General features: G+C 34.5%; 1 protein-coding gene and 1 non-coding gene across 3 annotated transcripts; both read left to right on the forward strand.

Annotated features, from left to right (window-relative positions):
* The first annotated feature begins 4,654 nt into the window (after positions 1 to 4,654).
* LOC103332126 (WAT1-related protein At5g64700) lies at positions 4,655 to 7,919 on the forward strand. Of its 2 annotated transcripts, XM_008234822.2 has the most exons (7): positions 4,663 to 4,925; positions 5,024 to 5,086; positions 5,201 to 5,317; positions 5,664 to 5,925; positions 6,341 to 6,499; positions 6,936 to 7,087; positions 7,556 to 7,919. In XM_008234822.2, exons 1-7 carry the CDS (start codon positions 4,753 to 4,755, stop codon positions 7,731 to 7,733), a joined length of 1,104 nt encoding a protein of 367 aa, XP_008233044.2. In that variant the 5' UTR covers positions 4,663 to 4,752; the 3' UTR covers positions 7,734 to 7,919. The 2 variants fall into 2 exon arrangements, with proteins under 2 accessions (XP_088899705.1, XP_008233044.2); XM_089043579.1 differs by lacking the exon at positions 6,341 to 6,499 and having other exon boundaries at positions 4,655 to 4,925.
* LOC148920775 (U6 spliceosomal RNA) lies at positions 7,878 to 7,985 on the forward strand. The gene has a single exon (XR_016123467.1). It is a non-coding gene; the product is annotated as a U6 spliceosomal RNA (small nuclear RNA).
* The last annotated feature ends 6,171 nt before the right edge of the window (positions 7,986 to 14,156 follow it).

Here is a 14,156-nt window from a genome sequence, read left to right on the forward strand (position 1 = left end):
CAGCTGCATCTTTGTGGGTGTGTACACTGTGGAAATTAGCCCAGAAACAAGATGTTGTCGCACTAGGTGGCAGTCGAGCTCAATATGTTTCGTTCTCTCGTTGAAGACAGGATTCCTAACAATATCTAGAGCCGATTGATTGTCACAATGAAGTGTTGTAGGTTCAGAATGTGGAACGTTCAAGTCCTTGAGTATGTATCTAAGCCACTTGAGTTCGCAACAAGCTTCTGGCCTAGTCATTATACGGTATATGAGACGTTCGACCAAGCGGCAGTACCGAGTGGGATCATAAAGTAATTTTCCTTCGTTTGGCTTGAGTCTTAGGGTCTGTCCCATGCGGAAGGATGAAGGACGTGCTCTCAGCACACTTGTCTCATCAAGTAATTCAAGTAGGAGTGGTTGTGGTTCGGTAACAATGAATTTTTGTCCAAACCTCAAACCGACTGACTATTTGCGGTATGGTGAGTTTTTAAACCGCAAAAAGCGGTCGGTTACCGTGAATTAGCAGTTTAAAACCGCAAGTTCTTTTTGTGTCATAACAATCCAATCTTCCACATTTTAGGCCTAATTTTGATGCTTCTTTTGAGGCCTTTTGATTTCAAGCATACTTTAACCCAAAAATATAAATTCACAACCTCAACTTCTCAAGCATATATAAATTCTCAACCTCCTCAACTCCTCAAGCATTCACAACCTAAAGAAAATTAAAGTTACAATTCCAAGCATTCCAATTAAAGTTAAACTTCTCAAGCATTCACAACCTCAACTTCTCAAGCATTCCAATTCCAAATCCTTTAAAGTTACAAACCAAAAGGAACATGCAATGCAAAATGAATTAAGTTACAACCCAAAGGAAAAATCCAATTCAAAGTTAATTAAAGTTACAAACTAAAAGGAAAATGCAATACACCAATGTCACAAATTAAAGTTACAAACTCAAGTATTGGTGGTGGTGAGTGGATTTGAAGGACCCCATTGTGTTGTTTGAGCACCAATGCTATATACATACAAAATGCAATTTTTATTTATTTATAAATATAGTCACGGTTTGCGATAACCGCAAGTTTTGAAAATCAAATACCGCAACCGCAACCGCGAGAAGAAGAATTCAGACCTACAAAATGTGCTTGTGTTGGATTAACATCCTCCTTACCAACGACATTCATTATTTGCTTACACTGGTCAAGGGAGACGTGAGGCACTATGGGCTGAAGATGGTGAGTTGGTGGTTCTGAGCCCTGGATGTAGTTGGCAGAGAATTGTTGTTGAGTTCCAGTTTGGTTGAACTGATTGGTCCTCCCTTGATGTGCACGGGCGCTGCCATTGGATTGTGGTCGAGGGATAGGTGGCTCCCTACCATGCCACTTGTGTCCAAGAGGAAAACCTTCGAGGAAAAAACATTTTTCTACATTGTGCGTGTCACCATTATAGTAAACACAGTGTCTGGGCTCTCGTTGATTGTTGTGCAACGCTCTGCCATTATTGTTGGGGTAAGGTGATCGATTTGAAGACATTTCCTTTGCTGTGTTATTCTTCCTGCTGTTGTTATTAGAAAGGCTGAGCATAGCCATGCTCTCGCTGGTATCGGTGGAAATGGTGGCGACTTGGCACTGTTTTTCATCTTGGAGGAGACTGTAGGCTTTCAGAGTAGTGGGCAACGGCGTCATGATCAATATGTTGCTTCGAGTGCTTCCATATGACTCATCGAGTCCCATCAAGAGTTCCATTAAATGTTGCTATTCTGCACGATCCATAATTGATTTTGTAGCACCACAGGACTTCCCAGATGGACATGTATCGATTTGGTTGTGAGATGACAATTCATCCCAATAACTCTTGAGTTTTGTGTAATAGGAGGTGATGGACATTTGTCCTTGCGTTAAGGTTGCAATCTCTCTTTCTATTTGAAAAATTCAGGGCCCGTTGATGTCCGAGAATCTCTCTCCTAGATCGACCTAGAGTTCATGTGCTGAGTCGGTGTAGACGACACTATTCGTTGTCTTGGGTTCTAATGAATTAATGATACACGATAGAACCATATCGTTGCATCTTTTCCAGCGGTTGAATTTGGTGGGTTTGATCAACTCCGATGGTGGCTCAAGAGAACCATTGATAAAACCAGCTTTGTTTTTCCCGCTTAGAGCTGTTTTGATCTGCCAGCTCTAGTTGCCATAGTTTTCGGTGGAAAGGGGTGTCTTCACAAGGACCGCTCCTGGGTGGTCTGATTGGTATAGGTAATATGGGTGGTCTGGGTTTGAATAGATGTCAGTAGATGAAGCATGCTTTGATTCACTGCTCTTTTGATTGGTGTCGTCCCGGCCATGGTAGGTGTACAGGGATTGGGTAGAGACGTAGTACTTAGAAAAGCTCTGATACCATGAGAAATTGTATATGGGAATTAGATTTCATTGATGTGTTTAACGAAGATACAGAGATGTCCTTATATAGGCATGATACAACAATACATATCCTAGAAATTAGCTATTTACCAAATATGGTTCCTAAACTATTGCAATCATATCTTCCATACTAAGTACATATCAATTACAAGAATCAATTACGACAATTATACAGATGATGATGATCAAATATCTTAACAGTAGGGGATAATCCAAACCACTCAATGGCAGTGGCAGACCCATAGAGGTGTGAGAAGGTAAAACTGCATCTCCCCTTGCCGAAAGTAGCTTTGGTGGCGCTGAAAGTTGCCCCTCTGCGGGTGCCTACCAACTATTTGTAAAAATACCTCAATGAGGCTGAGTTATTTTCTTTGGTGCGCAGCTGCATGAAATGAATAAAAAGCCCAACCTAAGCCTTGGGTTGATATTGATAATAACTAACTTGATACCTTCCCAGCAAGTCTTAAGGTCTGGTTCTGATTTTTTTTTTGCTTCTTCAACAACCACTTTGATTTTTTATTTTTATTTTGGTTTTTTTTCTTTTTATATATATATTTTTTATTTCGCTGTCTCTGTATAATTGCATGATCAGTACCAAACTCGAGTATGAAGAGGTTGCGTAGCGCACGACTCGAGGTATAATCAATTAGAATTTGTTTGTTTAATTGATAATTTGATATGCATTTTGAATAGATTAATTTATATTGATTTTCGTTAAATTAATTGATGATTTTAATATGAATTTGGTAGACTAATTGTGTAAATGGAATGAATTTTGTTTATGTTAATTGATATACTCTATAGACTATAATTAATTAGTAATAGACCTAAGACTGTCTATGTGGTTGTAAATTTTTTTTTTTTTTGACCTTTCTAGCCTTTTAAATAGAGTGGTGATTTCCCTTCTCCTTTTTCTTCCATTTTATCCACTTACACTCCTTTTTTATAACTAAAAAAGGAGTGTAAGTGGATAAAATAAGTGGTGAGGAAATCATTGCCCTTCTACTGCCCTTTTCTTGAAAATTACTTTTAAATACTGTCATTCTCCTGAAAAATTACTGGATTTGCCATTAGTCATCAGTGGTGATGTTACACAATCAAAAGGAACAGTCATGAAAATGATCTGCTTAGGTGTTTGTCTTCTTGATATGGCTCGGTGCTAGCCTTGTTGATGATCTGCTTGGAGTCACTAGGACTTGGCTAGTCTGTAGTTAGTAGTTGCTGTGTGTCCTTGGGGTTTTACCCCCCACAGCTCGTTAAAAAAAAAAAAAAGGAACAGTCATGAAAATGATATTCAACTAACCATTGATGATCATAATTTTTTTATTAAAAAAAATAAAAGAACTATTAGATATTGCTTGGACAATAAAATACACTAGCAATTTCAATTGTTGTATGGTCTACTATATAACTTTTTCTCTTTTGTTTCCAAGTGCGTCATTTTCCATGTGTATATATAGGGGCGGAGCTAGAATTGTAAAGTTAGGGGGGCCGAAATAAAAAATATAAGTATATAAAACACCTAAATATTCAATACTTACATGTTTTGAGCTAAATATTTCTAATTAAGTCATATCTAATTTGTTTTAGAGGATATTTTAACTTAAATTCTAAGTTGTTTATTATAAATTCGATATATTATATATAATATAATAGAGGAGTGATAAAAATATGGGGGGGCCAGGGCCACTCCAGGTCTAGGAGTGGCTCCGCCACTGTGTATATATATGGTATACTATAGGTCTTAAGCATTGAGATTAATTTCAGTCCAGGCCTACCCATCCCTGTGGAGGAAACTAGTTGTCCATAATTACGTGGGACAGTTGCCCTACTAAGATTACTAAAATCCAGTCTCAGTCTCATTATTGTAACATTCATTACACATGGGAAATCAAAAACACTAAAAAATATAAAGTGACCACATTTGGTTACACATTTGATAAAATAAACTGATTTTTAATCAACACGACATGTGTGCACCTCACTTGTCGTATTATGTGATACATAAATACTATAAAAAAAAATGTGATCTCTCTTGCATTTTTCAATCCGAAAAAGTAAAAACCTAAAGATTGGACAAGGCTGCCAAAAGGGAAAATGTCCCAGTTTGTCTCACCTTCCAAATGTGGCGTAGGGACGTTGGAGGTGTATGGTATGGTATGAGGATGTGAATTATGAATACGAAACCGAAATAAATAAAGAAAGTAGAAAGAAATAGAAAAAAAAGACGCAAAAGGGGTCTTGCTATATAAAGTATATAAAAGCACTTCCGTTCAGTCACTAAGTTCTACTTGATCTGAATTCTTCTGAAGGCTGTCCAAAGGTTTCAAGCCTATATCGATCCTTGTGATCAATGGGTTCAACGAAACCTTATTTGGCAGTAATTTTCATACAGATAATATATGCAGGCATGATCTTGCTCTCTAAAGCTGCTTTCAATGGTGGTATGAACAGCTACGTGTTCGTCTTCTACAGACAAATGGCAGGAGCTCTGTTCATGTCCCCTCTTGCCATGATCTTTGAAAGGTAATTAAAAACTTCGCTTCTTCTTTTCATTCTTATGATCACAATCACAAATCTACAGTTCGTTATTGGTTTTTTGTTTTGGTTGGGATATATTCCAGGAAAAGTGCAACGCCTCTTTCTGTTGTGACCTTCTGCAAGATTTTTCTGCTGTCTTTTCTGGGGTAAGTAGGGTTTTAATCTTTTTCCTAATTGTTAAGTTCATTAATATTTGTTCATTGCTCTTGCAAAAAAAAAAAAAAAAACAAGAACAAATCAATGGTTTATGATTATTTCAGGATCACTTTGGCCATAAATGCTTATTGCATTGCCCTTACCTACACAACAGCGACTTTGGGTGCAGCATCCATTAACTGTCTACCTGTTGCAACATTTTTCTTTGCAGTTTTGCTCAGGTACTTGCTTAATTTTGCTCTCTCTCTCTCTCTCTCTCTCTCTCTCTCTCCCTCTCTTCAACTTCTGTTTCCATATAAATTGAAATTGATTCACAAAAGGAGATTAGAAGGAAGGGGATACCAGAGATTATATTAGTCCACCATTTTCTCTTTTTCTTCTTCCATAAGGCATCATCAGCGGCGGTCCAAACAAGTAAAAGCTCACACACACACACACACACATATATATATGTATATATATTTATTTATTTATGATTTTTTTTACACCAACCAAACCAAAACTACTTAATTACCAGCACTTGTACTTGAAGGCATTAATAATTTCAATTTTATTATTAAAATGCAGGATGGAGAAAGTGAAGATAAAAACAGCGGCTGGGATTGCAAAGGTTGCAGGCCTGGTAGTGAGCATGATAGGTGTGGCAGTCCTTTGTTTTTACAAGGGACCCCAGTTGAAGCCTTTTTTACATCCTCACCTCTTGGAGTCTCATAACAGCCATCAAGACCAACAACAAGCTCATGCTTCTTCTTCTGGGCACAGATGGATGATTGGTTGTTTCCTCCTGCTCGTTTCTATTATTTGTTGGAGCTTGTGGCTTGTACTTCAGGTACTAACCAGTCTTCTCTGTCCTATACCCTTAATTAATCTAGTTTCCTCTCTTTTTATATTTTTTAGTTTTTTTTTTTTTGTTACATTGGAGGAAAGAAACCACACAGAGTGCCATGTGGGTGGGGGAATCCACCACCACTGTGGTGAGAACCCTTTGGCATATTTTTTTTGTTTTTTTATTTTTGCTAAAGTTAGGAAGAGGGAGGGGGATTTTTATCGCACATACTGCCAAAGTGCCATGTAGGTTCGAATCTGAAACCACTAATATACAAATTAAGGCTTTTTCCACAAGTGTAGACCCATTGGTGATATATATTTTTAGTTTTTTGGGTAATAGAAGAGCTTAATTTTAAAACTTAAATGGATGCTGATGGTGGTTTAATTTAGTGTGTTTTATTGGCTTGGTTGAACAGGCTCAACTTCTTGTAAAGTACCCTGCAAAGCTACGCTTCACAAGTCTACAATGCCTGTCAAGTGCAGCACAGTCATTTGTTGTTGCCATCGCTTTGGAAAGAGATCCTAGTCAGTGGAATCTGGCCTGGAACATTAATTTACTTGCAATTGCTTATTGTGTAAGCAGATTTCAAGCTTTTTTCTCTGCAGCCTTTCCTTCTTTAACTTTGTCCTGGCAGCAGAAAAAAAAAAACAAAAACAAAAACAAAAACAAAAACCCGACATGATTAAGATCATTGCCAAAGAAGTAGGTTATTCTAGAATTTTAGTCTTGGCAAAAGGGTTCAATATTAAACTTTGTAAAGCTTGTTGCATAAGTAAGATTCAAGTTGGAGAAATTGGGGGTTTAAATTATCAGGTCTAGGTGGGTCCATTTAGTGGCTAAATTTTTCTTTTCTGGTTTAAATTTTCATGTTTCATTTCTTTTAGTTAAAATTTGACTTGTGCGGTAATAGGATTTGTCGAGAATTTTTACGAACCTCTTTGTAATTCTCTTTTATTTTCAGAAAAAAATAAAAATAAATTGAAACCTCTCTTTTTTCTGGTAACAATCAGGGCATCATGGTGACCGGCGTTTCATACTACTTGCAAGCATATGTTATTGAGAAGAAGGGGCCAGTTTTCCAAGCCATGTCACAGCCATTAAATCTCATCATCACAGTTATTGGCTCGGTGTTGCTCTTAGGGGAGGCCATCAGTTTGGGAAGGTAAATGAATTCTTTTCATATTTTATATACAAGGGGAGAAGTCTCAAACCTGAAATATTCAAAAACTCGAATGTCCATGTTGAACAAAAATATTTTTCATTCTTTTTTATTTTCCTTCTAATTTTTAAATCTTTGTATCTTTATATATATAACAAAAGAGGCTAGTATTTTATTAATTTTCCAAATTATATATATACAATCCCCTTCTATTGAGGGATCCTTTAAATAAATTATTTGAGGGACACCCTTTAGGTCCCTTACGAATTTTTTTTAACGATCCAAACCATCTATTTTTTAAAATTATTTTGCTTAGCAAAAAAGAAAAGAAAAGAAGTTTATATTCTTTGTAAAATAACGTCACTTTATAAAGTGAATAACTATTCAATGTAGACGTTTTGTTTGCATTCGGATGATGATGGGTGGAAGATCGAATGTCCTAATCATCTCATGTGGCTCTCCTTTTTGCAGTGTTTTTGGTGGAATCCTGTTGGCTGCGAGCCTTTACAGTGTTTTGTGGGGAAAAAGCAAAGAGCAGAAGAGCATGGAAAATGGTACTTGCTTATCAGTTCCAGTTCAACCTGAAAAGGAACGTGCGCAGCTGAAAGAGGCAGAGGCCACCATCACTAAACCAACCTTGTTTGTTTAACATATATAACCTAGTTTTGTTCACTTCTTAAATTCAATCAAGCTTTTGTAGATGTCGTATTGTTTCCAATCCCAGTTAACTAATGGGGATTATGGTGGTTGTGTTTTTGTAAAATATTTCTGCTATTGTGTTCTTGTAAGACTAGTCTCTTCCGGATATCTGAAAAATTTGGAACGATACAGAATAGATTATATATAACATGGCCCCTGTGCATTAATGACACGCATAAATTGAGATATGATCCAAATTTAAAACAAACAAAACGACTATTGTAAGACTAAGTAAAAGTAGAGAGATAAACACAATAAAATATAGACAGCTCAATTATTATTACTCTCTAACTTTGTTCAAGTTCAAGATACGTGAACGGTCCAGCTCCAGAGTTTTTAAGTTTTTCACGAGTGTAATCTCATCAGAAATTTGGGAAAGATATAAATATTTTAAATCATCTAAGAGCATCCATAATCATTCTCTCTATTTTTTAGTTAAAATTTAGCTAAAAACACTAGAAAGCTATTTTAGGAGATCTCTATAAAATTTCAACTCCAACCATATACTCCCTAATTTAAAGAGTCATAAATGCTTTTAATTAATTTTAATTCAATTTTTGAATAAAGTGTAGACAAAAACACAATAATAAAAAGGGAGCTTTAGTTTTAAAACACAATATAGTTTACTAATTTGGAAGATAAGAATACAATTTCATCTAATTAGCATAAGGCCAAAGACCAAATGTGGCACCTAATTTTATAAAAATATCACTAAAAAATATCAAAATTACACACAATGCCACTCCTTCTAAGGTAAGCATATTATGCCACATGTCCATATCTAGCTAACCACCACCGCCGGAATCCCGCCGCCGGCCACCACCGGAATTCTATCCCTTTTTCTAAGAATTCCTTAGCAACATTCGGACCCCTGCTTGGAAAACTCTCGACAGGTGTAGAGTTGTAAAAAAATCTAAAAAATCTAAACAAATATGGCTAAAAGTCTTTAGAGCATTCACAATAGACTCCTTAAATCACGTCCTTAGCTAAAATTTAGGGAGGAATTGAAAAAACTCACCTCCAACCATGCTCTCTATCTAGCTCCTAAAATAGGGAGACCTCTAGGAACTCCTGAATCTAAAGAGAGAGAAAGTACTCCTAGTGACTCCTTCTAATTAAATGCTTTTATATTTAATATTATTTTAAGCATTTATTTAATGCAAACTATATGTGTGTCGCATTCCGAGTACTGATAAATTATAAGTTGTCAGTCCTCTAAATTTATAACATCACATGCTAAATCCAACAATAATCAACAACATTCATGAATGTTAAATGTCGAATGTTATTGAGTAGCCTTCAAGTGGTCCAATAATCCCATTGTTGAGAAACTTTGAACCACTCAAGTGGTTCAATGGGCATCCAATTATTTTCAGTCACATGAAAATCCTTATCACGTGTGATAGGACGTAATTGATTGGGATAGCAAAATAGTGTTATCCCCATTATATATAGATATTCTAAAATTCTTTAAAAAAGAATTTAAATCTTTCATACATTAAGAAAGGACTAGTTTTCCAAATTTCCTCCATTGTCCATGTAGTTCCCTTTCACATATGGTGTGATGAGAGAGATGGATTAAGTAGATCATATGTGGCGTCGAAGAGCTAATGGTTTCGAAAGTAGTTATAGATAGTTATTGGATTCAGTATGTAGATGTCATGTGTCGAAACTTTCCACATCAATTCACATGCAGCCTACAATCGTATCATAATTGTTCCAACTCATTCACATATGAAAATGGTCCCAAGATTAATAGAAACGCTCATCAAATGGACACTCCATCGTTTATATATCCATCACTGAATAAAACACAGATATCATGTTTTAATTGTGTGTTCTGTTTGCTATTATTTTCACGGGAACAATCATAGACTACAATTAGTAAAGGGACTCGAATGGTAATGATAGTAACTCTAACAACAATTTTCAAGTGTAGCTATAAGGCTTTATCTTCTTCTTCTTCTTCTTCTTCTTTTAAATCATTAGTTATGTGACACAGCTACTATATGTCATTCCATTTTCGACACATGAAAGTTATCTTTGCACAACGACAAGTTAGAAACTCTTTGCAGTGAGGGACGGGCCGGTCCTGACTTTTAAGTGGTCCAGATGAGTTAAAAATAAATAATAATAAAAACTTATGCACAAGTACTTTCATTTTGGCTTAAATATGGTAAGTTCCATTAAACTAAAACAAACAAATAGGTCATCAACTAGAATAATTAAGCATTTTATTGAAGGGAAGTGTTGGATTAATTAGAGGTTTGTTGTTCTAAAACAAATGAATAATTTTTTAAATGTGGGTCATTGTGTTGTTAAAGGTGAAGTGAATTTTGAAATGATCATGAAATTCGAAAATGAGGTAAATTGAGCGAGTGGAAGTATCATAAACTTTAATTTCAACTTCATAAAAACAAGGCCATACAAAAATTGGAGCCCTGCCACACATAGACAAGAATCTATCTTACTTAGACTACCTTTCTTTCTTGAACTATAGTTCTCAATTAAATACTCAAAGGTAGCATATCATTATGAATTATAAAACAGCCAGGTGATTGTAAAGTAGCAATAAAATATTTTAAGAAAAAGACAGTAACAATAATATAGTAAACAAAGTAGCAACAATATATTCTATATTTATAGGGGTGAGATTCTCAAAGTAATAAAATAACTAAACCTTTGTGGGTGGGGATGGGATTCTCATACCACTCTGATTAATTAAATTAACGATGCATGCAACCACCAAGTTAAGTATATGGATACATGAAGTTGATTTTCTACTTTGCGTTATATCCATCAGCAGTATTAGTGCCGTCAAGATTCTTATGAAAAACATTGTTAATAAAAAATATTCTTTCGAAAAAGAAAAAGAAAATCAATGGTCAATCGGTTGATAATATTTGTTATTTTTACTTTTTGTTTTTTCAAAGAGAATGGGAATAGGTGTGCTCAAATAGCATCACTAATGAGCATATACGAGATAAATTTCAACTTAAGAAGAGGGTTGAGAGAAACTTTTGTCTTTGGTCCTATCGTTTGTTTCCATTTTAGTTTATGTGGTTTAAATTCTGATGATTTGACTTTTATAGTCTAATATCCATCGCAATTCAAAGATATCTAAATTCTATTTAATTTCGTGACGGAGTAAGCACATGTCCCTCATGTGCACTGGCGTATCTAGAAATTTCTCGACGGAGGTGTAATTTTGAAAGGCTAAAAGCTTTTTAAAAAAATAACTACCAAATATCCTTATAATTTAAACAATACCAATGTCATTTGTAATTTATAGTAATAAATAACATTATAATTAACCAAAAATTGTTGCCGACGATGTTTCATATCATGAAAACATCGCATTATATTTTCAAGAGTGGATAAAATAAAGAGAGAGCCAAATCAGCCTATCCCCCCAAGTATGCCAATGATCATACAAATACAGAGAGAGTCAAATTAATAAAATAAAATAATATAAAAACATATTATTAAAAGAAAAACGAAACTGGTTCGATGTTTCCTGAAGAAGAAAAAAAAGCAGCATGTTTCATATGTTTTTTTTTTAGATTAACTATGAATTACATTTAAAGTTACTTTGGAAGTTTGATCGATACAATATTTTCTTTCTTGACACAAGACTTGATCAATGAATCAGTTTTTATAAAAGAATGAATACTCTCAAAACAAAAAAAACAAAACAAAAAAAGGGGGAAAAAAAAAAACCAGATGTTAAAAAAAATTATGAATTTGATGATCTTTTTACGAGGACTTCGATTGGTGTGATGGGGAAGGAAAGAATATCATAAAAAGGAACTTGTTGTTTTAAAAAATATATATATATTATTATTTTTTAATTAATAATAAATAAATAAAAGGTGAACTCTCCTTATTGAAGGAGTTTCGTCATTTTTTTTCCGTCTACAGTATGGTTTTTTTTGTACTGGTCCAAAATGAAGTCATTTTAGCCAGGAATTTAAAAATATGTATAGACACGTGTGCTGCACGCATGCACAGTGCAACACAGCAAAAGAAAGGAATCGTTGGAGGACTTTTGTTGAACAGGTGGAGTGCACAGCGGACTTAGCAAAGGGGCAACTTTCCGACACCTGCAACGCTTGCTTCGACGGTAAGAGGTGCATCACCTCTTTGCGCCTCTATAAGTCCTCCACGGCTCATGTGGAATGGTATTTTGACAGAATGCTGGACGTGTTATTAAATTGCGATGAATGTTAAACTACAAGGATCATATTGCGCCAAATTGAAATCACACATAAACCAAAATAGAAAATCCTAACAAACTACATGTACCGAAAGTGAATATTTCCTAGATTTTAATATATATTTTCTCTCCCTCTCTCTCTCTCTCTACACCTCTATCATTTATCTGTCTTCTTCCTTGAGCAGTGTAGTCTTTATCTGAAGTGTATATGACAAATGAAGTGATTTACTTTGAGTAGGGTATGGGCCTTTCAGTAGATGACTACGTTTCAGTCTCTTTGTGAAAAGGTGGCACTATGCAAAAAGAGAGTAGCTTCCTTACGTTATATATTTGCTGGAATTGTAAATTAGTGATTAATAAAAAAGTAAAACATTCGTTTTCTTCTTTTTTTCCTTTTTCTTCAGTTTCAAAAGCAACCACCGTCTATCATCAAATTGGAAAATGACTTCTTTTTTTGGACAGAAAATTGGAAAATGACTTTGATGTGAACAAAAGTGCAACTTACATTTCCTGTCGGTACAAAACACAACTGCTAAGGTGAAACTTCAAAGTAAAAGAAAAAACAAAAATGGCATGCAAATCTCTTGGACATGTATAGCTCAGTATGCAGGACACTATCTTTGATACCAGTGGCGGATTCAAAAAATTTCATTCTGGGGTCAACGTGTAAAAGGTTAAAAAAAATTATATCCAAAATAGACCCATCAAAATGAAACAATAGGATTCTAATTCATAGTTAATAGATAAAACCATATGAAATACTGATGTTCATTATCAAAGAGAATTGCATCAACTTCAAAAAATAGACACACACTACAATAAACCAGAAATATCTCTAAGAATGTGATAATAACCAAAAAAATTAGAGCAATACTCTTCGCCTCCCAAGGCGTCTCATCCTATTCGACCTAAGAGCTGACATATATTAGCGCAATCCTGCTCATTTTAGGGCATTTACGTTATTTTTGAGGTACATTGTCATTTTAATTTTGGGCTTTATTTGCATTTCTTTTAGGCTCTAGCTTTCAAACTTTGGACCCTTATGAGTACTGTCTTAGGGGAGCTTTTTCAAGCAAATATTTCTTCAATACGTACGAGTTATGTTATTCTTATAAAACTATTTGTAGATTGAACGCCTAAGGCTTTTTACCTATATTGACCTTAGGTCCCTTCATGCATTCATATTATACATAAAAAATTATTTTATGTAAAAATATTGGCTATGTATGAAAAATGGTTTTTTGGAATAATAATTTTCTCAAGATAATTTTTAGCGGCTTTTATTCCTTACACATCAAATAAGAATACTTAATTTTATAGGATTTTAGTATGAAGTATATATTGACTTAATGAACCATCATTTTTAGCCTAAATCGTATTTTGCACTAAAACCGATTTTTCATATTTTGTGGGAATTTGATTTTCTAGTATTTTTATTTGAATCCAAATAGTGGGTACTTTCTTATTTATATTGTAAACTTAAGTAAATGGAGTAATATAAAAATAAATAAAAATAAAAGAACAAAGACATTTACTTTTTATCAAATACTTAGCTTTCATAAAATATTTTTGATCAATTTCAGTAATGATATATATATATATATATACACTGTACATCAATGTCATCATCGACATCAATTCCGTCTAATTTTTCATATCAACATTGGTTACGTTACTTTTATAAAGCAAACTCATCTTGACACTCCCACCCACAGGAATTGAAGTCGAAAATGACATTGATGTGCAACATTAGGTGGAGATAATATTGATCGACTTGAAGGAATAAGAATAGAAATGATATGTTTGAAATAGCACATATGGAATACTCGTGATATAAAAATAAAAAAAATAAAAAAAAATAAAAAAACCTTGCTAAAAACTTGACTTACGATTCATGAATTTGTCAACATTCATATCAAGGGTAAGGAAATGAGGATCTCTTTTTGCTGGATCGAAATCTTCATTATGAAAGGTAAGGAATATCATGAGGATCCCCATCTCCTTTATTTAATGGATGCGTGACCAGCTTTGATTTGCTGCATGCAAATTGAAAAGAGACGCTACTATCAACTGTTGGTGGTCCCCTGATGAAAAGAAGCGTGTTGTGCTAGGGGTTTAATTATAGGTCAAGTAGTTAAGAGTATTATCTTGCACACC

Source organism: Prunus mume, linkage group LG1 (genome assembly GCF_029339155.1).
Source record: "Prunus mume cultivar Tortuosa linkage group LG1, ASM2933915v1, whole genome shotgun sequence".
Lineage (NCBI taxonomy): Eukaryota > Viridiplantae > Streptophyta > Magnoliopsida > Rosales > Rosaceae > Prunus > Prunus mume.

Excerpts from the sequence above, each read along its gene's own strand:
- LOC103332126 (XM_008234822.2), top strand. The coding sequence starts at position 4,753 with ATGGGTTCAACGAAACCTTATTTGGCAGTAATTTTCATACAGATAATA. Across the intron at positions 5,318-5,663 it reads TTCTTTGCAGTTTTGCTCAG|GATGGAGAAAGTGAAGATAA; the intron begins GTACTTGCTTAA and ends ATTAAAATGCAG. Across the intron at positions 5,926-6,340 it reads GCTTGTGGCTTGTACTTCAG|GCTCAACTTCTTGTAAAGTA; the intron begins GTACTAACCAGT and ends TTGGTTGAACAG.